Source organism: Papilio xuthus, unplaced genomic scaffold (assembly GCF_000836235.2).
Source record: "Papilio xuthus unplaced genomic scaffold, Pxut_1.1 DF825946.1, whole genome shotgun sequence".
NCBI classification, from domain to species: domain Eukaryota; kingdom Metazoa; phylum Arthropoda; class Insecta; order Lepidoptera; family Papilionidae; genus Papilio; species Papilio xuthus.
In genome coordinates this window covers 1489830-1516802 of record NW_013532703.1, presented here as the reverse complement: position 1 = coordinate 1516802, position 26973 = coordinate 1489830, and the positions used below count along the sequence as shown (strand labels likewise).

Here is a 26973-nt window from a genome sequence, read left to right as displayed (position 1 = left end):
GCACTAAGTAAACTCTGTACATACAGAGTACAGGATGATTGAATTTTCTTCATTGTAAAATGAACCATATCTTCATATCATTTAAACCGCTTTCTTCTAGTAAACTGTGAGATGGCTTATCATTGCACAAGTTACGTCAAATGTTGCAACGAACACGTGCAAGTGCATTTGAATTCCTAAAGATATCTACCGACATTCGTTAGCGACAATAAATTTTGCAAAGGTTGCTAAACGAGAATATATCGTACTTTTTTGTATCCGGGTTCATTGAGTTACTTAGTAACAATAGACCGAATTTAAACTTTTTTGATATATGACCATATTAATAGACAATATTTAGTGAAAAAACAATTAATTTAAACTTATAAAAATAATGTATTTGTTTAATTTAACTCCCACTTAGGTGTGCGATAGAAAGGCGGCTAGCCTTAGAAAATAGAGCCAACGTTTAGTAAAACCTGGAGGTTTTACTTAACGTTGGCGCAAGATAAAGAATTTTTCATTCGAAATGCACCATATCTTTGAAGTTTTAGAAAACGTGAATAAACCCTTTAAATACGATATCCGAAAGAATTATTTCATCTTTAAATTGAACTAACATTGTACAAAGATTTTAAACGCACCTAAAAATAATATTACCAAACCTACAACGATAATCACATTAAACAATTTAGTAATATATTTCAAATATCTATTAACAATATTACGAAACAATTCAATAACAAATCACCCGTCGCTTGTCTCCTTTCACGTAGAATTAACAACAATCATACGCGCACTCATTTTTTATATAAACCCAAGTTCATAACTTACATTACCACGTCATTACATTCGCAACTAAAACAAAAGACTTATACATTCTTATCGTATACTTTATGTATATAGAAATAAAGGTGATATTGTCTAGTTATATTAATTCGTTTGTAATAATATTGGTAAGTCTGTGTCCCCACCGAGGTCATTATATTGAATTATATCAGGTCCGGCGGCCGTGGTCAGGAATGCAGGGTGAAAGGTAAGGGCTTTGTTACAAGCGGAAGCGAGATAATGTGTCATTTCCTTGTGGTTATTACAATTTATTAACACGGATTTCCCGTTAAAATAATATCATTTTCATAAGTTAATGATTTCTAACATTGGAATAGCTTTTCTCGTAAGTAGATATAAGTTTCAAATTCTTTTTGGACTCTCTAAAATCTTACTCTATGTTAAGTTGTCTACAGTTATGGGCATTTTATACATTACAACACTTATTATATATTTTCGTAAATTTTATTTCCTTACTAATCAACATTAAACTTTGATATAGATGAATTTAGTATGACAATAAAACCTGCAATTCTCTTTGTTCGTTTTTTTATACAAATTGTTTAATATTTTTATAATTCGTAGATCCAGACTGGTAACATCTAGGCTAAAGGATTGATTAACCAAATTTACTGAAGGCACAACCGTTCTAGCTTACATGTTTGTTACCGGACACAGGCGAGTGAATGGCAGGGCGTGACGTGACTGCCTGCGATCTACTCTATACATATCTCAGCGTAGACAATAGCTAAGTGATCTTTCCTCACACGTAATACGATATGTCTCATATGTAATACCGCCGTATTGATGAATCGAATAACTGTAATTTGTATAAATCTTATATCTTTAAATGAGCAATTCTTGTATGTATATAATTGGAATCTCGGAATCGGCTCCAACGATTTTCATAAAATTTAGTATTTAGGGGGTTTCGGGGGCGATAAATCGATCTAGCTAGGATTTTTTTTTTAAATGTCATTTTATTCGTGTTTTATCGATAATCAACATAAACATGAACTTAACTTTTTCTATCGGTAAGATCGAAAAAATTTATTCATATTTCATCATTTTATTAGTAGTTCGTACTTAAATATAATTTCCAAAAAACAAAATTAAAAAAAATCCATCATCCAGATTTTAAAAATTAATATTTGTAAGTTTAAATTCTACACGCTCTTAAACTATTAGGAATATTATTAGAAACTTTGTTTGTACAAAAAATATTAACTCCTAGCGTATCTCTTTCTTGTCTCTATATGTCCCCACCGAGTGGCTCGGAGCCTAATCTATGATAGGGGCGACTAGGCTATGGTCTACCCTTGACTATGGTCAATAGGCCATAATCATAGTATATCGACACGTTACATGTTTTATAAGCAAGTTTAATAAAGAAGATAAAAAAATTACATTATTAACAAACATGTTTTGGTAAGATGTTTCGGCAGTAGAAACTCACACGTATATAGGCATGTTCACTTTAGGTGATTAACCTCTAAAATAGAGTTAAATCAGAGTCTTTAGAGCGTGACGTATATAAATAGATCAGTAAGGACTTTGCACTGAGATGGAACAATATAAAAAAAATGCGAAATTTATCGAAGTTACGAGCTGTACTCTAAAAATTAACAAATCGTTTTGTCATCTTACTTCTTACTATAATAATATTATAAATGCGAATGTTTAGATGGATGTATGTTTGTTCGAATGTATCTCCATAATTTCTGAACGGATCTCAATGAAATTTGGCATACATATAGAACATAGTCCGGAAGAACACATAGACTACTTATTAAGTTTTTTTTTCATTCCGTGCAGACGGAGTCCCGGGCGACAGCTAGTATATTTATAAAGGTGTTTATGCAATATAAACTTCATGTTAAAATGACCTTGAAAATATATTAATATTTCTCGATTAAAGTAAAATTTATCGTATTATTTGATAACTAATATTTTTAGATGTATAATTTTGCAATTTTCAGGGAGGTTGGTAGTAAACTACGCGTATAGCAAACTGGGCCACAATCAATGCGTAGTACATTAAAATTCACCATGACACCTTCAACTGACCTAAATGACCATACACGCCTATACACTGTAAGAATATTAGTGATATTAATTTTAAAAGATTGCCACATAGACAAACTTACCGAGTATTTCTACGTATTATAGTGCAAACTTTTTGAACGCTGTTTTGTTGCAGATGCTGCACAAAAGACAATTTTAGGCATCGACAAGATGTAAAAGTGATGAGGTGTACCACGTACAGACCTTCATTAAGTTTGAATCTTGTAATACCTTTTTAAGTATCAATATAATTACACAAATGACGACAAAAGATAGATTACGTATATCTTATCGTATAAATACGAATTACATGAATAGATGGATGGATGTTTATTTGAAGGTATCATCCTGCTGCGTAAATCTCTATGAAATTCGGCATAGACGTAGGGAATAGTCTGGAAGAACACATAGGCTACTTCTTAAGTTTTTTTTAGTTCCGCGAAATCGGAGTCGCGGGTTACAGCTAAGTTATATTCTATGTTATTTGACACTTCCTCTTATTGCACGTTCTGATTGGATAAGGTTTCAGCTGGCCCTAGTTAAATCAAAACGCCTTGCCTACTGTATTCTAATAACAAGTTAAACTGATTTTCATAATTATATTAAAAACAAACAAGATGCAAATAATTACAGAACTTACGAAAATTTTAAAGGAATCTAAAGTTGTAAATATTTCTTACTTTTTTATTGTCTGTAAAATAAGTAGCTGAAGTAATATTAAGACAGACGACTTTACTACTGGCAGCTTGTTTAAAAAATATTTTAAGTACGTATTTAAATATGTAACAAAGAAAAATTCGTCCGCGTTTGCGCAAACCCGCTCCAGTTAGCCGCTTGCGTAATAAATCCTTCCCCACTCATGTCCATTGTAACCTCGCGATACAAAACGACCACTACAACAATTCTATAATTGCGTCTTAGCATTTTAGTTCTATTACGTTATGCGGCTAATAAGTGGCTAAGTATAGCCGGACGATAAAGGTCGGTTACCACGACCGCCTTTAATCTATATCAGACCATTTAATGTTGACCTATCAGATGTAATTGATAAATATAGATTTGTAATTTCATTACAAAAGTAAGATATAGTTAATTGTTATGTAAACTACAGACATAAAATCCTATAAAGCTTAGATTTATGACTAAAGAAAGAAAGGCATTTTTTTAATTACTAAAATAATACTGTATATAAACGATGCTAAATCGTAATATTAATCGATAGAGTCTATATGCCTCATAACGAAAAAAAATCATCATCATCATCTCACTATAAGTCCCCACTGTGGGGCTCGGAGCCTACCCTGAGTTAAGGGTGATTAGTCAACCACGCTGGCCAAGTGCGGGTTGGTTGACTTCACACATATCTTTGAATTTCTTCTCAGATATGTGCAGCATCGCGATGTTTTCCTTCACCGTAAGAACAAATACAAAAAATACAAAACGCAATATTCAAACAATAATAAAAAAGTTGAATAATTAAAAACGCAAAAAAACCGCATTCTCCAAACAATTACAACCTTGTATATTCAAACAAAGCGCATTTATAAGCATAGTTATAGTACATTGTTCTATCGAGTAATTGACAATAACTGTTTCCAAATTACGTGCGAAAATACACGTATTAACACTTCGCAGACGTTTCGCACGATGGCGAAACCCGGGTGATTTTAATGATAAATTGCAAGATGTAGGCTAGGCTAATACTAGCCTAATGATGCGACCTGACGTCACATATCAAATGTTTTCAGATCAAGGGATATATTATTTAAGTCAAACTTTATTTATTTTGCATATCTGTGTTAATATTATTATCAAAGTTTATTCATGTAAACAAAATAACCCAGAATTGTAGTCAGAGACCACAGACCCTATCTTCTTTTTCTAAAATAACATTGTAATCCTGTAAGTGGCCAGGAAGTTTCTTGTTTTCTTTATTTCATTTGGGGCGTGCCAAAAATATGTCGTTATAAATTTCTTGTTTTATTGACCTAATTTGTCTATTTGAACCGATCACAAGTTCGCAAACGTATTGCAAATTGTACTAAAATAACCAACAACGGCAGGGTGTGGCGGTGAAAGTTGCATAGGCAAGGTTTATGTTAAACCACTAAATTAAAACTTGTATATAGAACAAGCGACCAAAATAATTATTATCTATCTTAATACAAATAGGGTAAAATAACTTTCCAAATCTACAATAATGTCCTACCCTAGTTCCTAAAAATAAGGTCTCCTGCACACGCACTCATCAGACGAAGAGCTTGTCTTCTGTGTTCAGTTATCAGTTTTATAAAAAAGTAAAATAATAATGTTAACAATAATAAAGCAAGCATTTTAATGTAATATTGTTAATCGTAAACTATTTCATATTGGTATGTGAATTATAGATAGACAATGGTCTGCAATGTGTCAAGTTATACTGGTCAAGTTGCAGCTGTATTGTAAATACTTATTGCTGACCTAATGTTCGTTACAATATTCAACTTTCATTCGATTTTGATTTCTATTTTTTATCACATAGAGTTTAATATCTTATGCTTTCCGTGCTATATGATAGAAGACATTGCAACATAATTCTATACATTATAGACACTAATGTCACATCTGATGTTTCCACGTAAACGATGTCAGAATTTGTGTAATAAATCAGTTTGCACAGTATATAAAACATTATTGTCATCGGCAATAGAAACCAAAATACTTGTTTAAAAGCAATAAGCTTTACATTGAGGAATGGGAGAACGAACCTAAAGTCATGTAACACATGTTAAATAAGATTATAATTAGAAACTAGAACTAAACTCTTTATTTTTTTTAGAAAATTTTCAGAATTTAACGTCACGAAATATAGCTTAAGCCACTCTCGCACGTATAAGTTAACTTATAGTAAAAAATTGCAACAGAAAGATAAAAAAATTAGGTTTTCATTGGAAATAAAACACTTAATGCTCATGAAACCACCAAGGGCGCTTTAACGTAGATAAAATGATGAAAAGAGTTTCCCACCGTTAAGTTTTATTTTCCCCATTCATAGAAACTAATGACAAAAATGAGATTATAATGTTGAAGCATTGCTTACGCAATCAAATAAACCTCGTTACCCACATAAGTATTATTTTAATTGAGTATTACATTAACTTCAGATGTATGATGCATTTAAATTAATGTAAATATATTCTTTACAGAGCAAAAATTATACCGTGCTTCATACCATAAAATCTACACGTTTTTCTCACGCGCCTTGCAACCTACCACAATAGATATATAGGTCAAGTTAGTTATTTCATATTTTCAGAAAAATTGACGAATAAATCGATGAGTTTAAATTACTGTGATCAGTAAATTATTGACACTGACCACAACTACAAAGGCCGAGGCTGCATCAAAATTTGACCACATATCTATCAGTCAAAATAACCAAGCTTCCTGCACCCTTCCCGCCCTTGAGAGCGACCACTTACTTTTTTCGCGCGCGTTCCGTTTCACACCACGCGCGGTACGACTATAAAAACCGGCGGCAACGAAATGAGAGCAATCAGTAGCCTTCGAGCAGTCTACCACAGAAGTGCAAGATGAGAGTTCTGGTTAGTTGAACCGCCTCTAAAATTGTGTTACGTGAATAGTGTTGTGACTTAACATTAGTGACGTGACTCAAATACTGGATTGTTGGAATACGGTGTACGATATTCTATGGGATTTTTTCTTTCCAGATTGTCGCCGCCGCCGTCCTCGCCTGCGCCGCAGCCGCGCCCTCCGGCGCTCTGCTGGCCGCACCCTACGCTCACGGCTTAGTGGGTCATGCCGCCCCCTATGCCGTAGCGCACGCCGCTCCCTTTGCCGTAGCCCATGCCGCACCCCTTGCCGTCGCCCACGCTGCACCTGCTCTGCCCACCATCTCTCCCGGAGACATCCAGGGTGCCGCCATCGACGCGCACGTTGAGGCTTCCGACCACGCCCGCGCCGCCGTCGACGCCGCCCGCGAACAGCACGACCAGGCTTCCGAGATCCACGGCCAGGCCGCCAACGCCGCCGAAGATCACTCATGGCAAGCCGTAGACGCCGTCAAGACCGCCGAAGCTCAGTTGGACGGTGCCGCCGCTGGTGTCGCCCCCGTGCTGGCTAAGCAGCTCGCCGGTCACGTCGCCCCTGTTGCCGCATACGCCGCCGCACCTGCTCTGATCGGCCACGCCGCCTACGGTCACGCCGCCATTGCTCCGGCCGCGTATGCCGCAGCGCCCGCCGCCTACGCCGCTCCCGGTTTGATTGCGGGTCACGCTATCGCCGGCAGCCGGTCCGTGGCCACCCAGTCCCTTTCCCAGACCCACCCCGCACCACTCCTGCACGCGCCCGTTGCCTACGCCGCCCATGGCGCTTACGGACACGGACTCGCGCATGGATGGTAAACTGTGATAGCTTTTAGTTACCAAATCTAATACTCAGATGTTTGGAATGTAATTTAAATGTAAAAAATGTACAGGCAAAATAGGCGAGGATGAGTGAATAAATGAAATAGTAAATTAACTTGTTTTTCATTCAATTTGCAATATTATCAATGAAGACATTTTATTAAAAGTATAATGGAGCTAAAATTTGTGTACGCACAAATACAAGTTTTTTCGAGTGTTCATAAAAACAAGATAAAATTAATAATTACATATCACATTCTATAATGACTATATTCTTAACTGCATTTGTAAACATTACAGTAGACAAATGTCGATTTCAAATCGAAATAATGATATAAAAACGAAAAAAAAACTAAATGACTAAGTTTTAACTATTAAATGTAATTAAAAAATCCCGCGTCAAAAGCGGAACTACAATATCAACATAACCTTGAACAAGAGTACATTTGTCGTACAAAAAATGAGTTCAAGGAATTGGAGCGACAATGAAAAAAGGCTTCGTGTTTTAATAAATATATTATATCTCATATAGATGGTTGACAGCAAAGGGAAGGAAACATAAATACATGTCGTTTGTAAAGATTATAACAAAGAAGTAGGTAATTTGCGTGGGATTATAAAAAATTATTGATCTGATATTTTATAGAGTTAAGCCCGCAACACACATTCAGGTTAACTAACAGTTTAAATTTTACCTACACACTAATTTTACTTACTAATTTCACTAATTTTAAAATGCGAAAGCTTGGATGGATAGATATTTATTTGTAAAATGTATCTCCAGAACGGCTGCATGGATCTTGCTGAAATTTGACATAAATATAAAACAAATAAACTATTAATTAAGTTTTTTTATCTCCACGAACGGAGCGTGCGCGTGCGACAGCTAGTATGAAACAAAAACTGAAATGTGTTGCGGACATTAAATCAGAGCGAAAGGAACTTAACATTCCTTGAAACAAAGGAATTGATTTAAATGTCATAAGTCAAGTGTCAAAGTAACCGACAAAGTAATAATCATAAATGAATGGTGTAATATAGAGTACAAAGCCGACTGAGCGAACTTAATAAAATTAAATAAACCAGACCTAGTACAGAGATGTTTATTGGCTTAATTATAACGACTAATAATTAATAAGATTAATTATTTGAAAATATTAATTATTATAAGTATTTTTATGATTTTTTATGTAGCTTTGTTATCTTTAGCTTATAACAAAATTTCGTTTTCCAAAATTAAAAATACAAGTCGGATTGAATTTATGCAAGAGCTTAGTAAGCAAAAAAAACATATCTTTAATATTACAGAGATATAAAATCAGATACAAACAGCCTGTTTCACAATCTCCAAATAAGCTTTAAAATAAGGTACTTGGAACGAGAAAAAGAGTAGTGTGTGTCAGTTTTGAATATGCATTTACTTCCATTTTAATGTAAACTAAACAAATCTATAAACGAAGGCATATAATTTAAGAAACGCCTATGAAAAGGAAATTGCAAAAGCTCCGCAATATTAACTCGCGATATTAAAACTCTACTAAGTAACGTTTAGTTTATGAATATTAAAAGAACTGCAAAAAGCATTTTCGCATTAAATCTTGATATTCAACTCAGAAACTTAAACTTAAAATACTTATGTTCAAGAATATGAAACAGATGGTTCAAGGAACATTCCAGAGTTCATTCGCTGTCAATAGAGGATGAAAGAGTCGTGAGACATCTCGCTGTATGACACGATAATAACGAAACGCCTGAGAGAATCGCAATTGCAAAATGTGCTGTTGAGAAATTGCTACACGCGATGTGAGTGAAGCGTTATACAAATTACTATATGACAACAAAATAAGTCACAAATTGATTCATCTTTTAACGATTATTATAAGAAAAATAAACAGAATATGTTACCATTTTTTTTTCAAAAAATAGAACTATATTTGTATTCATTAAAAATTAGTTTGTCAAAAATAAATATCATTATTAATAATATTTTACATTACGAAATATATTTTTTTAATAATTTTATAACGTAACGATGTTTACCTACTTTCATTTTACTTGAACGTTTGTAGTTAAGTAACCCGAACAAAAGACATCAACGCGCTTCATCATTACTTAATTTACTGATTTCATAAATTCATTTTTAAAACTATGTGCTAAACGTAGCTATAACATGCATCATAAATTTTGATAATATTACTTACGATAATTATCACGAAAGAAAGAACTTAAGCCAAATTATTCTAGTATAAATTTAATATGATCCAAATTTTACGGTGAAGATTAAAGCCCGCTACACACATTAAGTTGAAACTGGATAGTTTTAGCTGAGTATTTTGACTGTAAATTTATAACCGAAGGTGTGTGTGCTGTCTTAATACACAAAAAATAATAACATTTTGTTTTTACCACTTACTTTCAAAATACAAACATTTCCTAATGTTCACTATGAAATCTACCGGCTAATCTATCACTACCGGCATAGTGCATTAAAACATGTTGTTATCTTTTTTACAATTGTAACACACAGTTGACTATTTTCATATTGACATGGATTTGACAGTTTGAATGCACGATCGTGTCTCGGGTGCGATACGCATGCGCGTGCGCAGTCGCGGTCGTTGCCCGCGCGTCACGGTTCAAGAGCGGCGCAAAGTGATCACGGGTAATCGCCCTTGCATAGCGATCGCATACCGTGATTAAGACGTCTTTGTTTCCTAGCTGATCCCTATCAGGAAATAAATGAATTTCCGATAAACTGTTGACATGAGCTTTAAAAATGTGGGAATAATTTTTTTAAATAATTTTCAACCTTATATAGCTAATAAAGCTCTTTAAGTTATGGTACATGAAAGCCCCATTCAATGTAAATGTGCAAAATTGTTTAGAGAACGGAATTGCAACTTTCACTCTGGTAGGATTGTACTGGACTTACTTAATCATAAAAGATTACTTCCACACTTATGGGTAATTAAGAAAATCCTTAGTGTTAATTTCTCTTACTAAGTGGGCTAATAACGACCAATTAACGACCTCAGTGTGGCAGGTAATTCATGCTCTAACATGTGTATCAGGGAACAGTTACCCATTCTAAGCGTAAAAGTATGATGGGTGTTTGAAACTAGATCATGTAGAACTGGACAGGAATTAGTTTAGCTGTCCAAAGGGGGAACGCTGCCAGTATCTTCGAGAACTTGCCTAAAGGGACTCCTTTTAATAACATATTTTAGTAAATTATTCGTTTCTTAATATTTTATTTTATATCATATATTTAAGACTATTCATTAGATTCTTTGTTAGTTTATTGTTAAAAATTTGTTATAAGAACTGGACTAAATTCATCAATAACATTGACATTTGACAATTAGCATTTCTATTTTGTGTTAACATCAGAAATTAATCCTAGCCAAAATGAATTAATGTAACGTTAAGAAATTATTAGTATTACATCAAACGATACAAACAACTTACCACTATAGATTATTTTTTTTAATTAAAAATATTTTTTTATTCTTCTAACATTAATTTTAAATTGTAATATATATTTTAAGCAATAACATTTACTAATTAATTCATTAATTTGAGATAAATTTAAAAAATAAATAAACTGAAGACGCGTGTGTATCTTACATAGGGAGACACTGAACTAAGAAACCCTACGCGGATGTATTACCTGAAGTTACCGGGAACATCAATTTACCTGTCTCTGCAGGCCACTGACATTTTTAAAACTATAACAATTTATAAAAAAAAAAAAAACTAGACGTTGACATTTATTAATTCCAATAAAATGACTTGTAAGTACCCAAGTACTCAGACATACCAATTTAAATTTTTTCATTAACGTGATATACATACATAAAGAAATGAAGTACGTGTCCGTTTGTTATAAAATAAATTGTTGTTTGGATTATTGGGGACATTATTTATATCACATAGAAAACATTGTCTAAAAATTGAATTTTTAATTTTTATAACAATAGACCGGACCAACCAAAGCGTACGCTTGAAAAACGGTTGATTCCCATTGGGCCGATGAACCTGTCATTCAATCGGTCCAATTGGGTTTTATTTCCCATTGGACCAATAGATACTAGTTTTAGAGTGGCGGTTGTCTACTTTAACACTTGTGACAGGAGCAATTTTGACGTTTGCGTTTGAAATAATTAAAGGAAAGTGTTCGTAATGTCTACTGTATAATTTACATTTGAATCTCTTTGTTTCAAATATATTATGGGCATGTAAAAAATGAGTGCATTTATTACTGATTCAAGTTCAAACATTTAAATTCCATTTTTACTAAATTATTGCTTTTAGCGTTATTGTGATTTGATTTAAGACTTCCGTTACTTTTTATCGCCACAGTCAGGCAATCGAACAAAATCCACGTTTAGCTAAGAATTACTTTGTTTAGTGTCCAAAACAATAACTTTTCCTTTTCCAAAGTAATTCCTAAAACATTTAGATATTAGCTATATATGGCTTGATTACATAATTATTTATATTACTTTGTATTAAGAATATGAACTTGAAATCATGTCGTCTACGTCTTCTGGCATATCGTACGTCAGTAATTTTTTTTCAATCTACTTATATTGAAAATGGATGGATGGTTTATGGTTAGAAGGCATCTCCGAAACGACTCAACCAATCTTGAAATTTCACACATATATAGAATGTAGTCTGGAAGAACACAAAGGCCACTTCTTAAGTTTTACCTAAATTATGCGCCGACGGAGTCACTGGCGACGGCTAGTTATGCCATATCTTTTTGTGAAATTATACTGAAAACGCTGACAGCCTTATTATTATAGTAGTATAATGGTAAGGAAACTACTTTAGGTAACAAATATAATAACTTTCAGTAGGTTTGCTTTTTCAGTACATTTTTATAATTTCATGTAACATTATAAAAAAGGGTGAAAATACTTTGATAGTCAACGGAACATATGAATTAAAGGTTTCCATTACACAATTACAGGAAAATATTAGAACGCAACCGCGTGTGAAACTAATGCGTGTAAGGAGCCGCCCAAATTACGACGTAACATTGATTCACTTCGAAAATGTACCATAGCAATCAAACTGGCGCCCATCGGCTGCCAAAAAGCGCGCACTTCCTGCATTCTTTCCGCCCTTGTCAGGCAAGTTTTCAAGAAACTTAACATACAGAATCCAGTCTTCTTGTTCTATATAGAGGTTGTAGGTGATGACGCGGTATTATAAAAACGGATTGAGACGAGATGAGGGCAATCAGTAGCTTACGAGGCATCTCGCAAGATGAGAGTTCTGGTCAGTCTTGTGTTCATTTGTTTGTGTGATTTTATTGTGATAAGTGATTTAAATTAAAGTGAATAAATCGCATGTTCTAACTATTAGGAAATTTAACTTAAAATATATATTTTTTAAATTAGGATTTTCTTTGAAAATTATTATAAATTATCGTATCGTTGTTTTCAAACTATTTGTGCTTAAAACTACATATTTAATTCACATTGACAAAAATAATATTAAAGTATAGATATTTTAAAATTCCTTCGTCCAATAGTCGAATTTCAGCATGTGATTAACATGTACATAAAATGTTATTTATGGATGACGGGAAAAACCGATATTCATAGTATTTTATGATTTATGATAAACCCTCTTATTAAACGACTATATTTATTTGCTTCTACCCAATATTGGTAGGGGGTAAACTAGGAAACGACTTTGTTTTCCTCTCCGTGTAATTACAATTCAAAACTTTGCAAATCATTCTTCAAACAGAATTACTTCACAGAACGAAGTCATGTTTCAAGTGATTTTTAATTGCATATATTAATTTTAATACGACACCTAACTTGCAGTTAACCTTCGAGCTATCGCGTTCTATAAATTACAATTGTAAATTCCTGATTGAAAAACGCTTGACGCACTTGTTTAGTTGAGTTTTGTTTTATTCCAGATATTGTCTGCCGCCGTCCTGGCTTGCGCGACTGGCGCGCCTTCTGGCGCATTTTTTGCGCCAATTGTACCTTTAGCTTATTCAGCCGTAGCTATCCCAGCTGCTGTGCCCACTATCCCTCCTGGTGATCTGCAAGCTGCCGCCATAGACGCACAGGTGCAGGTACAGGACCTTACAAGAGCCGCAACCGATCAGGCGAGAGAATTAACTGAACAAGCAGTTGAAAATCAAAATGAAGGTATCAATGAAGCCAACGACTTAGCGAGGGAAAGGGCTGAGGAAAATTTCTGGGCAGCTGAAGAGCAGAAATGGCAAGCTTTGGATGCTCAGAAAACCGCCGAAGCCCAAGTTGATGGCTCTATCGCCAGCGCAGCGGGTGATGTTGCTAAGGCGGCGTACACTGTACCAGCCGCTATTGTTGCCCAACCAGTTGTCCAAAGCGCCACCGTAGTGGCAGAGACAAAGAGCGCAGCCCCTGAAGAGGCTAAGGCAGAAGAACAAAAGGAAAAAGTTGAAAGCGAAGCTTCAGCTGCGGTCAAATCAGCGGATGCTGAAAGCAAGCCTGTTGAGAATGTAGCGAAATCTGAAGATTCTGTACAAGTTGAAGCAGCCAAAGTTGAAACTGCCGCAGCGGTGAAAGCTTCGGAAGCGATCAACGGAGCAAACAGTGGATTTGCTACTTTAACTCAAACACACCCATCGCCCGTGATCTCCGCTGCGTTTGTAGCCCAGCCTTGGCTGAACCCTGGCATTGCGCCAATCTCCTATGTTCCCGGTTTGAAATCATATGTTCCTTCTCTCATTACTAATTACAACGCACAACTCTTGAACCCAGGTTTCTATAAAGCCGTGTGGTAATAGTAATACATTTATAATTTAGCATTTATCATTGCTAATGACATAAATTGTAATTACGAGAGTGTCTTTAATTTCCTGGTAATAAAAGAATCGTGTTGATTTTGCCGCCTTCTTCCAAAAAATGTTCTATTTTCGTTTTTGCTAGTCATGTGCTAAATCTTGTCTAATGTATTCTTGTCCCTGTCAAATTTGATACCATCATATCAAATAAAACCCTCTAAAATAAGAACTGCTGTTTCATTTCACCTTGATAAGAAAGTATGCGAAACAACAAATTTAAAACCTTTTTAAACCTTGGTAAAGAAAATTCTAATGCGATAATCCGAGGTTATAAGCAACTTTTTATAAATCTACTTTACCATAAATTACCATAAAATTGATATAAACATTTTTTTTCTGTACGTATAAACATGTTTCAGGCTTTTTTCAAGTTATCTTGTAAAAGCTAAAGTGGGTGCTAAAAGTTTGTGTTATAAAATATTTTTTAATGATATTTTATGATCTAATAAAAGCGAGTACTAAGACATAATTTTTCAAAATACCTTTAAAGTGAGGGATGAAATTGTATGGAGGATTATTAATAAATCCTTTAAGCGGTAGAAGTCATGGAAGGCACATAGTTTCTAATAAAACTTTCCATTCTTACTACAACTTATGTTGCTCTTTGTTTTAGTTCATTTGCATTCGCCTTTTCTTTTAAAAGGAGTTTTTAGTAAGAAAACAAGCATGTTAATTACACACATAATTAAGATATATAGAATTCCTTAAAACATAAATGGAGTTGATTATATATGAAAAGAAAATTACTTTAAGTGTAGACATATGTCCTGTGTGCATAATAATAAATACAAAATCACTACCGTATGCAAATTACATCTACCTACATTATGCCTAAAGGATGTTTGTTATTTCCAAAGAAACACTAGCCTTTACCCTCTTCTCTACAAATGTTATAAGTATATAGCCTTGGTTTTAATGAGCTTTTGAGTTACTAAAAATCGTATTTAAATAGTTTAACTGTTTGAATAAATGTATTAACCACAATTAGTAACAAGTATACATACGAACCTAAACCAATTTTTTTTACTAACACGAAGTATCTTATCCCTAAAAACGTAACAATGAATTTGCAAAAAGTTTTTCAAATTCCAAAATAATTCGTGTAAATCAATTCTTGCTTACCTAAACTCTTACTAATATTATAATGCGAATGTTCTCCAGAACAGCTGCATGGATCTCGCTAAAATTTGGCATAGATGTAGAACAGATATTTTTTTTCATTTCGAGCGGACAGTGTCACGGGCGACAGCTAATATCCATATCCTTTGTTGTCCTTTAATACTATACAACGCAACAAAAGTGAATATAACTTTCCATTTCATATTTCGATATTCTGCTCACGAAGTACTCGAATCGGGGTGACCAGGACATGCGCGTGAAGCAAACACACACGATACGAATATCTCTGCTTTGGTATTAAGTTTGTTAACCTTTATTCGTAACATCTTCAGTTAATGATATCATTTGACCTCTTGTACATTTTAGGTAATTTGCTTATGTAACTGTGAAAATATTATACAAATACTGTTTCGATCTGTATTTGCTTCTCTATACAATAGTAGATGTACATAGAGTTATAAATATTGTATACAAGCGATCGCACGCGACTCCGTCAGCGCGGAATTAAAAAAACAATATTTATGCCAAATTAAAATGAGATCCGTTCAGCCGTTCTGAAGATACCTTTAAACAAAAATCCATCCATCCAAAGATTTGAATTTATAATATTAGTAAGATGCGAGAGCTGTACCAGGACTACATCAAATGGAAATGCGTCATCTCTACCTCCGCGTTACGGGCGTTGTGTTCTTAATAATATTATTGCATACTCAATTTCATTATAATTCTGCATGTTTTTCACTATGTTAAAGATTTAACGCTACAAATGAATTAATCATAAAGTCTGTAATTTGTAAGAAATATCTTAACAAAAGATTTCCAGTACGAGATATCGCTACAAAAAGCTGTAAGGCACGTGGGACGATAAATGTTCGCTATGCGGTCAGGCCGCATTTATCACGCCCTCTAACGGCTGATAACTATTACACTTCAATGCAGTTAGTGCAAGTTTGATCATAAATATTCGAAATAATGTTATACTCATGGAAGAAAGTATGGATGGATTATATGAAAGAGGACACATATGTGTAAGTAGGTTTTGAATTCAGATAGAGTTGTATGGAACTACATATAGTGAAACTTCGTATGGAAAAGTACATGACGACGATGATGAATATGTTTTCTAACAAAACAATTATACGATTCGTATTCGTGGGTAAGCACTGTCTAAATATTTCGAACATATTGTCTTCTCTCTCATTCTTTATGGAAAAAGAGAGATACCAATACGTTTTTGTATATCTATTCCGGCAGTGGAGACGCAAACACAACATTCTAAAGTTAATATAATATCAAGAAACGTTGGCGAAGGAGCATTATAAACTACTAGCAGTTGACCGCGACATCGTTCGCGTGAATTCAATAAAAAATCTAGTAATAACCTACACATAACTCGGGGATAGTGAAACATCCCAATAGTGAAAGAATTTTTGAAATTGTTCCATTACTTTCAGTGCCTATTCAGTACAAACTAATAATCAAATCTTTTATAACATTAATATATTTGTATGTATATTTAGTTCATAATACGCAAGTCACCGAAATAACAGTTAAAATATACGACTACAATAAAAATCCAATTATCAAAACCTATTTTCTATATTAGTTTCATGAATTAACGATAAAAATTCTAAGAATTCATACAATCACACATAAAACAAATTATAAGATCTTGTTACTATCAAGGTCGATTGCGAAACGGCTGATAATCATATTAGCCAGACAAGTTATGTGCTAAAATAAAATGTTTTAATTTAAAATATTGTATTGTTGAGTTGTTTGGTGGACGTTATTAAGTGCACTTGCCCTATAAAATTTATTTATAGATATAAAGATCAGTTGAAACAGGGCGTCTGAAAGAAACTTGTTTCATATATGGGCAATTACACAATTTCTTTCTCATTATTATCGCTTCAAGTAATTGTTATAACCAGTCAGAAATAATGAGACAATTTAAAGATAGGGTTGGGTATATTTAGTTGGTTGCTATGGTTATCTTAAAACAGTTTATTTAATTATTTACATTAAAATTTAAAAATAGAACAATGAAAATGTAGACATACAAAAATTGTCATTTTTCAGCCATAATTGCCGGATCTTTCTTTGCTTTATGTAGACATTTCTTACTTACTAATATTATAAATGCTAATGTTTGGATGGATGTTTGTTTAAAGGTATCTCCAGAACGGTTTAACGAATTACTATGAAATTTGGCATGGATGTATAAGATGAAGAACACATAGGCTACTTATTATGTTTTTTTTAAATAACGTGGAGGGAGTCGCAGGCGACAGCCAGTTGTAAATATAAATGTTGCCAACCCTATGCGTTACCACGTCTTATTTGTCACGTACGCATACGAGGACATTGATTTTATAATTAAATAATATATAGAGATTAAATTGCGATCGGAATGCAAGTAAGTATACGAAAGAGGGCGGCACTGGGACCGGTTGGAAGGTCGACTAGATGATGAAATAGACCGGGCACGTTGCAGGGATGTGGGCGATACCGAAAAATTGTAAAACTTTTTTTATTTATCTATAAAATTACATAACTTTCGACAGACGATAAAAATATTTACTTCGATGGCGAAGATTAATAGATAAAGAATAATTCATGCTATATTTGATGAGGAAGAAAAAGACTTAGACCAATATTGACTGGACTAAACTAGCACATACCGAATATGACTGAAATTAATTGTGTATGAGAAGAATCCTAACATCTACCTTTGCTTAAAATCATGTCTTATTTGAAAATGTAATAGACAATTAGTTAAAACATTAGTTTAATTTTTTAATAAATTTATCGTCCAAGAAAATTCAATGGAAATTTTCAAAGCACCTTTTCAATCTATGTTCAATTATATACAGATTGAAATATTCTACTATAAACAAATCACTCTTATTTAAAATAAACAAACCGTATCATTATCTGTCGTAGTTAAATTGCGTGGCCATTATTAAGAAACAATTTCTAGACTCTAACTAATTTATCGACTCATAAATTCCACAACGTTTTATTTTTCTTTATATTCTACTAGCTGTCGCCTGACTCCGTCCGCGTGAAATGAAAAAAAAACCTTAATTAGTTCCCGGCAATATTCGAACTTTTCTCACCTTTTAAACCTTTCCTAGACCTCCACATACATTTCAAGACCAAAATAAGATAAATGAGTTCACCCGTTCTCGAGTTTTATCGGGACTAACGAACAGCAATTGTACTTAATGTGTAGTATTAATTATATTTAAACGTACCATAAGATTCGCTGAAGACTTATTTGGCTAAAAAAAACCCTTTGCTTTTTCCTTCAAAAAGAGTTACTAAGTTTTAACCCAGAATTATATAAAGTCTCCTTTTCGCATAATTTACATAACATTGTTAAAAAAAAGACTATAAATTACTATAATTTATAACTACTTTGATGTAATTCGTAAACGAACAAATTGGCGACTTTCCTCATTTCCTTGCAACAGATGGTTACACGGCTCATTAGGTCGGTCCGATTCTTTATTCCATTAAATCGTAATCGACTCTATACAATTAAAATCAATATGTTCACGCTATTTATTTTTTTAATATATACTTTTAGACATTATTTGTTAGAATCCTTTGCCGCGAATTGCGCGCTTTCGTTACAAAGTCCGGTGTCAGAATGATCACAAACGGCGACATTAAGTAAGGCTAGTGTTGCGCCAGTACACCGGCAGAGTGTCGGATTTTCTTCCCAACAATACCTAAACAGGAGCTCAAAAGAGGTGAGGTCTCCGAAGGCCTTTATAGTAAATTTCCCCTGTGGTAAAAAAAAAACGGAAATTACATTAAAAAGTAAATATAATAAGACAAAGGGGTCTTATGATTATTTTTTCTTTTCTGAGTTTTTAGTAAAGCTTGATTATTGAATAAAGAACATCCATAACAAATAGTGGGCCTTTTTTTACACACCTTTATTGTGGGCAAAACTGCATTTTTTGAATTGCATAATTTCCTTTATTTGGATTCCGTATAGTTATTTTTTTAATCAAAGTAAAGAATCCTATGATTAATTACAATTTGTTGAAATAATTCAACGATTAATTGCAGTTGTCTATCGTCCTTAAACTGCATCATTAAAGCCTGCACTTGATGTAAGTGCCACCATCTGTCACACCGGCACTTGGAAATAAAATCGCTTTTCCACCAGCGCGATTAACCGCGCGACTTTAGCCATGTAACTGTGTAAATTAATTTCTATGCGAAATGCGTGTAGCAGCATTTCCACTTTGAAGTATCTCCATGCGGCATGTCGTGCGACTCTTCGCTTGGTGGAAAATATGCCTAGAGTAGTTAATAACAAGAAATAAATAGTTGCATCCATTAAGAGAGCAAATTGAATTAACATAGTCACAAGTTATCGTTTATGGAGTTTTATTAAGATCGCAATAACTCGTTTACATTAAAAGAATAATGATAATAAGGGGTATTAGTTATTAAAAATATTTCAAATAAGAAATTTACAAAGGCACTTACATTTTAACCGTAAATGGTCGCCTTAATAGACGCTCAACCAATAGAGTAAAGAAATCGTAGAGTGTGCATAAACATATTTATATCCTTCTCTTTCCCTTTACAAAAACAGAGATGACTATATATTTGTAGAATGTAGACAAATTTTACTATGACTAAACTCCCTTTTTAATCCATACTACGTGACCTATTCTTTTAGTTTTTTCTAAGTTTTTTTTTTAAGATTGCATGCATACTTAAATTACTGGTGAATTATTTATTATGGAAAAGAACAACTAATGGCTACGTCACAAAAACCTGAGCCACCCTCCCGCTGATGTGGCTGACCGTAGTATTTTAAAGACTCCGCTCCCCTCCCCCCCCCCCTAAACGGGACACGTAGTATGGGTACGTTCCCTTATACGTCTGACAAGAAACTTTCGCGAAAACTTATATTACAGCAAACTTAAATATTGCTAATCAATTGTTAAACGAAAAATATTTTTTTAACGAAATAAATTATTTATTAAAATTCAAAGACAACTTTGTTTTAATTCATCACCATCAGCTCACTATACGTCCACACCGAGGGGCTCGGAGCCGACCTTAAGTTAAGGGTGATTAGGCCATAGTCAACCACACTGGCCAAGTTCGGGTTGGTTGACTTCACACATATCTTTGAATTTCTTCTCAGATATGTGCAGGTTGCATCACGATGTTTTCCTTCACCGTAAGAACGTCGGATGTTTTAATTAAATTATAAAAAATAAACACTGGTATAGCACATTGGTTATAAGGTTTATAAATAAACCTGATTATAAATTGAGTGTAATAACGCATAGTTTAGTCTGGATTCTTGCTACGGAAAAAAGCAACGTTGTTTTCTAAGCTATAATATATTAAGAAGAGTTTTACTGCAATTTTTAACCGTAGAATAGTATCCTCGTTATATTTACATATTGTGGTCTTTATTTTGTCAAAGGGAATGAAAAGGACAACAATATCTGATATATAAAATTCTGGTATCGCAATGTTTTTTTACCGTATTTCTCCGAAACGACTTGACCGATATCTTTAAAATTTTATATGCATATTCAGTAGCACTGAAAATTGGCTGCTATCTACTTTTAAATCCAACGCGGACGAAGTCGCGGGCGACAGCTAAAGTCCATTTATTATATGTAAAATTGTTACAGCAGTAAAATCCTACTTCAACAGAAAATATGATTTGTAGTGAAAGAAAATTTGTAACCGTCAGTTTCCACTGTCGAAAATCCTATACGAAAATATGTCGGTACTTCTGTTTTCTTAAAAGCATACGAATGATCCCAATATGCTTTTGTAAAAATGATTCAACAATGAAAACGCACGGTTCGTAGCAATAATTTAACGTGAACATTTTAACTCGACTGCGGATTCTTAATTTATGGGTGTAGTCTATAATAGTATAATCTACATATACTAATATAATTACCATTTTACTCAACTAAAAAAATAAATAACACGGAAAGAGACAAGTGTCCGTATTAAAGTATAGGACTTAAAGTCGAGCAATATAACTCCGGAGCTCCTTTTAAAATGCCACTTATTACGTTGTTTTTTTTTAATATTGTTATTGATGTAAGTAGCTTCCTGCTCCACCCAGCTATGATCAGCTTTAGAGTCGTCCGTATGACATTTATAAAGTGCAGGGCTGTCGATAAACATTATTAATTAAACATAAGGATTATCTATAGGGTTATCAAAGTACGTGGGCCTAACACGAATATTTGCAACAACCGCTATCGTATTCGTCAATTGTGTCAAAATTAATATGTGCTTTTTAGTGTACTTTATAAAGGCATTGCACAAATTTTAATAGTCCAGCTGCCACCCGGGATGTCGTCTGTACGGATTAAAAAAAAACTAAATTAGTAAACTACATGTTCTTCCCAACAATTCTCTGCATCTATGCCGTTATTCTGAAGATATCTTGTAACAAACATCCATCGCTCCATCCATCTATACATACATCGTAGTACGTTAGTAAGATAGTAAGAAGTAGTAAGGAAAGCTGATACCATATTATTTGCAAACTTTCAGTCGCCATTTAGACATAAAAATTTAATAACATAATTTCCTAACTTTAATATATGTTACTCCATTTTAAAGTCTATTATTTTTAATTAGGCACAACACTTAGAATTAATTATAAAACGATGACCCACACAGATTAGCGGTGAAGGTCCTACATTTGTCTAATAGACGCATTACGATAATGCAATCAAAATATTGTCCAGATCGTTAATTTTTTATTAAATCGCTACCGACAAAGTGTTGTATCATTTTTTTAATATGGTTGGAGTTCTTTCCAGCCTATATTGCCTAATTGTTGCATCAGAATGTTTTTAATCTGATTCTAAACTGGGAAATATAGTATTGCTCATTCTAGCATAGGTTCCCTATTTTACAATATTTGCCACAAATCTTACTAATATTTTAAATGTGACTGTTTGGATGGATGTTAGTTATAAGGTATCTTCAGAACGCCTTCATGGATCTTGCTGAAATTTAGAATAGATGTAGAACATAGGCTGGAAGAACACAAGAACAATTCCGCGCGGTCGGAGTTAAGGACGATAGCAAGAAACCTTACAAAAACAAACTTGCATAAAATGTCCCAAAATTACGACCTATCTATCAACCTTCATCTAACCGTGGTTTTTCGCGACCAAAATTTCATTTTAAAACATATATTATACACGAAAAATGTAATCTAAAAGTAACGGTCAGTCGCTCCTTTATTGCAGTTTACAGTAAAAAATTAATTACAAAAAAATTATAAAAACATTACGTGATTAACAAGAAATATGATACGCAGATTTGAAATGATTAAAAAACAAATTCTAACATCTATATACTATCTACAAGCTTATGTAAAACTGTGCGAAATAGGACTAGCATAGCTTGCATACCAGTAACAAACCCCAAAACGAGAAGAGCCTTGAGAAAATAGTAAGCATACCATATACAGTCGCGTCTACCCTTTACAATGTCTCGTCCAAAGTCAAGTTTTATCAATGATCACACTTTCATTATAAACTGCAAGTTGATTACGGAGGTATAAAAGAGCAGGCGCACGTCAGGACAGCATTCAGTAGCTATCGAGCAGTCTGACAAGAAGTGCAAGATGAGATTTCTGGTACGAACATTTTTATATATCAATTATAACAAATAACAATTGATAAGAACAAGATATAAACGATTATATCCCCTCGTTTTACAACAATTTTTTTTTTTTGGTTTAATCCAGATTCCCAAAATTTTTGTTCTTTTAGACCTCTATAAAGAATTTACTTGTTTTTGGTGACCCCACTATTTTCCTTTCTTACTTGTTAACTGTCAATTTTATTTTTCCACCTTCTTCCCATGTCTCATATGGACTCAATGGGAATCACTGGTTTAATCTAAGATTTGATTCCTCTACCTTCATCACTAAGTTAATTTGTCGCAGCAAAATTAAGAATTAATATTATTTCAATTTGAAAATTAGTGTTTCGATTTTGGTTGCTATAATATTAGATATTTAACCGTGGGTTACTGAGACCAAAATCTCTGTATAAAACATATCATCCCTGTCATTATCATTGGCAAAACAGTGATAACAATATATTTTAAACGAAGATTTTGGGCTCGGAAATCCAGGGTTAGACAATTTCGTAATGTAACATATATTCGTGTAATACTAACATAGTAATCCAATACCTTCGAATATCATATAGCATTTCGTTACAAATATGTCTAGTTCTATCCAGTAAGATAATACCTAAATTTACTAATATGTAATTTAATATGTTTAAAGTGCAATTACATATTTTCACATACTAAACTACTAACTTTTGTTTGACTGTACTTAACCGTTGGTTTTTACTGTCGAAATGCAGTTATAAGAATCTATTGTCATCCCACTATTCAAAAACTAGAAACAAATGTGAACAATTACTTTTAAATTCTGCTGAAATCTCGCTCATACTCTGACTTAGTTGGCAAAGAAAACTCTATTTTCGTAACAACCTATTCATACATTTCAGAATCGTTTAACCAAACTCAACGCATGTATAGATTCAAATACGTATATATTCATTCAAAAATAGACTTTATGTGCTTGTAATAAGGATGACACAATGAGTATTAATATGGTGAAAGAAGGTCCAAACGTACGAGGCAACGTTTTACGGTCAACTACGTGTTCAGCATGCGAAATGATTTCTTGGTCAAGGTCGCAATTTAACTGGAGCTCACAAATAAAGTTACAGTTACATCATTACGGTATATCAATTTATTTAAAGAAAAATCTTTTGCTTAAAAGGATTATATTAATTACTAGCTTTTGCTTGCAGTTCGTCCTCGCTAAATTTAAAAAAAAATTACAAGTAGCCTATGCGTTCTGCCAGACTTGGCTCTACATCTGTGCCAAATTTCATCAAGCTCTGTTAAACCGTTTAGGAGATACCTTTAAACATCTATCCATCTAAACTTTGGCATTTATAATATTAGTAAGATAGTGTTATAACTACTGGCCAACTAGTAAATCTTATAAATCTAAACTAGAACAGTTTAATTCTTAATGTAAAATATTAATTTCGCATTTAGTTGTATGTCAAGACCAGTATTTCAAATAAGACTCATGGTTGAATGATTACATTTAATAGACGTTTAATCTTATGTTCAGGGTTGGGCGTGGTGTGAATAATTTTCGGACACGAGTTACTAAATTCCTTAACGTAATTGCGGATAACAATATTAACAAGTATACAATTTAGAATTTGGCGTAATAATCTTGATTTATTTTGCGTGAATATTCTAGTCCGATTAATGTTTTTTTTTAGGATAACTTGATAATAGATTTCCTTACAAGTACAATTTAATCAGCATTAAATTTCCCGATGTTCTATAAAAAATAGTTGTTCGTTAATTAGGTGTATTAGCATAAATATTGCAAAATATCCTAAAGCCAGTGTTGGATAATTCTTTTCTACAGTACGTTATTCCAGCGTTTAATTATCATTGCTAAATGAATGTTAATCAATTATTTGGATATGCACTGCCAATAGTATTTTGTAGACGAATTAATAAGGAGTCAAATTCGAAATTTAAACGTCGAATAACCAAACATTGCATACATCCGAACAGATTAGTCGGTATATTTTAAAATGTTTTAATAATCATGCCGCAATTAAACTACGAAATCATTGTATATTGCGCTTATGGTATGCGTTAATGAAGGTTAAAAGCTGTCTAGTTACTCATAACTTACGCAATTGTATAATATGCTATTGTTTCGCTAAATAAGTGCATGCTAATAAGATCTCGACCTAATGAAGTTCGCATACGCGGGACAATCCTAAACGAATATACGTTTAAGAAACATATCACAAATATTTGATAAGTATTGTTGTCCATCTGTCTCAGTAAGAAAGACGTATCAATACTAAAATCTATGTTAAACTTTCAGATCGCTTTCGCTGCCGTCCTCGGCTATGCCTCCGCTGGGCTGATCGCCCCCCTGGTCTACGGTGCCAACGCTGGTGACGTCCAGGCCGCCGCCATCGACGCCACCGTCGCCGCGCAGGACAACGCCCGCGCCATTGGGGAAAGCCAGGCGCGTGCCGCCGAGGCCGTCATCCAACACAACACTGAGGCAGTGCGCCAAGTGGCTGAGACCAACCGGGACCTTCACGAGAACGCGTACTGGGGCAGTCTGGCCGCTTCCCAGAACCTGGTAGCCGCCGCTCAGTCCCAGGCCGCCGCCATCAACGGAATCGCCGCCGCCCGTGCCGCCCATCTCGCCCCCATCGCACCCCTCGCCTACGCCGGTTACGGCTACGGTGCCCACGGCCTCGTCGCCCCCTACGGACTTGGCCTCCGCGCTTGGTAAATCGTACCACACCACTAGCCTTTAATAACGACTTTGAATTCGATTGAAAGTCGTTATTAAAAGTTGTAATGGGAGGCGGGTCGTTGGCAGACAATTGATGCGCCTCCACAACACCGCTCAGCCTCAAAAAGGAACCGATTGCTCAACGAAAAAAACTCAACTCAAAGGTCTCAAATAAGTAACTCTCTTTGTAAATACAAAATATCTAATGCCATCACTGCCAAAGTGTAAATAAAACACATTTAAAACAAACTGTTGTACTTTTTTATATGTATGTTCCTTTACTGCAATTAATACTTTATGGTATGTATCAATATGCTTGATATATGCTAGTGTTAAATAAACATGATAGCATAGTACCACAGTGTCTGGACAAACCTGCAATGGGTTTGTACACACTCAAAATAATATAAATTACTGTGATTATAAACAATCAAAACAATTATAAGCAATTAACTCAATGTATTGGATAGCTTCCGTAATATTCATATGAAATGTTTAAAGGTAAAAGAAATCAATTCTGAAATATGGAAAATTTAAAGTAAAAGATTTCCTAATATTCTATTTTAGATAAAACTAGCTAACACAGAAAGAAACGGAAATTTATATATCGTCTTTTACTCAAATAAACCCCAGCTTGTGTAAAGTCTATTAACTAATATGGCCATAAATCTGAAACTCATTTGAGTCTAACTAACTTTATACAAAGTAAATCCGACACTGTGCCGGTGTACTGGCGAAACACTAGCCTTACTAAAATGTCGACGTTTATGTCCCCACACTATTCATTCTGACACTTAACTTGGTAATTAAAGCACATCATTCGCGCTAAAGGATTCTAATTAATAATGTCTAAAAAATACCACCAACAAACTTAACTGGTCTGGTGGACATAAGTCAATTTATATTTTAAGTCAGTATGTCAGTCATTTCTATACTTAAGTTTTACATATTTTCTAACAGACTAAACGACAGCCTATTCCAGCGGGTCAGATAATTTCATCGCACTATAACTACACGGTATGCATTTCAATAGCCAAAGTTCAAACAACATCGAATATCACAAATTGCGAGCAAAAAGTTCCATTAAGAAAATTGGCGTATTATCATCGTCAATGTTCAAACATCATAAACGTGGGTACACGTCTTCCTTATTGCTACGTGACAAGGACCAAAACATGCCCGGTTTACATTATTCCAGTCCAGTGATCAAATTAAAAGCTAGTTTACAACTGACAACAGGTAACCCCACAATGGTATGCATCTGATGGGTTACATTTTTCCAGTTGTGTGTTTGAACAAATAAATTT

At 34.0% G+C, this 26973-nt stretch overlaps 4 protein-coding genes across 7 annotated transcripts in view; 3 read left to right on the top strand and 1 right to left on the bottom strand.

The window, feature by feature from the left end:
- The window catches only part of Rbcn-3B (WD repeat-containing protein Rbcn-3B), a 57863-nt gene that overhangs the window by 15469 nt on the left and 15421 nt on the right, over window positions 1–26973 (bottom strand). The window lies entirely within an intron of this gene.
- On the top strand, window positions 6377–7392 carry LOC106124354 (larval/pupal cuticle protein H1C-like). Its single transcript, XM_013320925.1, has 2 exons — window positions 6377–6455; window positions 6582–7392. The coding sequence occupies exons 1-2, from the start codon at window positions 6444–6446 to the stop codon at window positions 7272–7274; spliced, it is 705 nt and encodes a 234-aa protein (XP_013176379.1). The 5' UTR covers window positions 6377–6443; the 3' UTR covers window positions 7275–7392.
- On the top strand, window positions 12469–14305 carry CPH3 (cuticular protein hypothetical 3). The gene is made up of 2 exons (XM_013320924.1): window positions 12469–12566; window positions 13222–14305. Exons 1-2 carry the CDS (start codon window positions 12555–12557, stop codon window positions 14077–14079), a joined length of 870 nt encoding a protein of 289 aa, XP_013176378.1. The 5' UTR covers window positions 12469–12554; the 3' UTR covers window positions 14080–14305.
- Window positions 22891–25915, top strand: LOC106124355 (cuticle protein 1-like). The gene is given in 2 exon segments (NM_001312046.1): window positions 22891–22927; window positions 25241–25915. Coding segments are annotated over 2 exon segments (435 nt in total). The 5' UTR covers window positions 22891–22915; the 3' UTR covers window positions 25664–25915.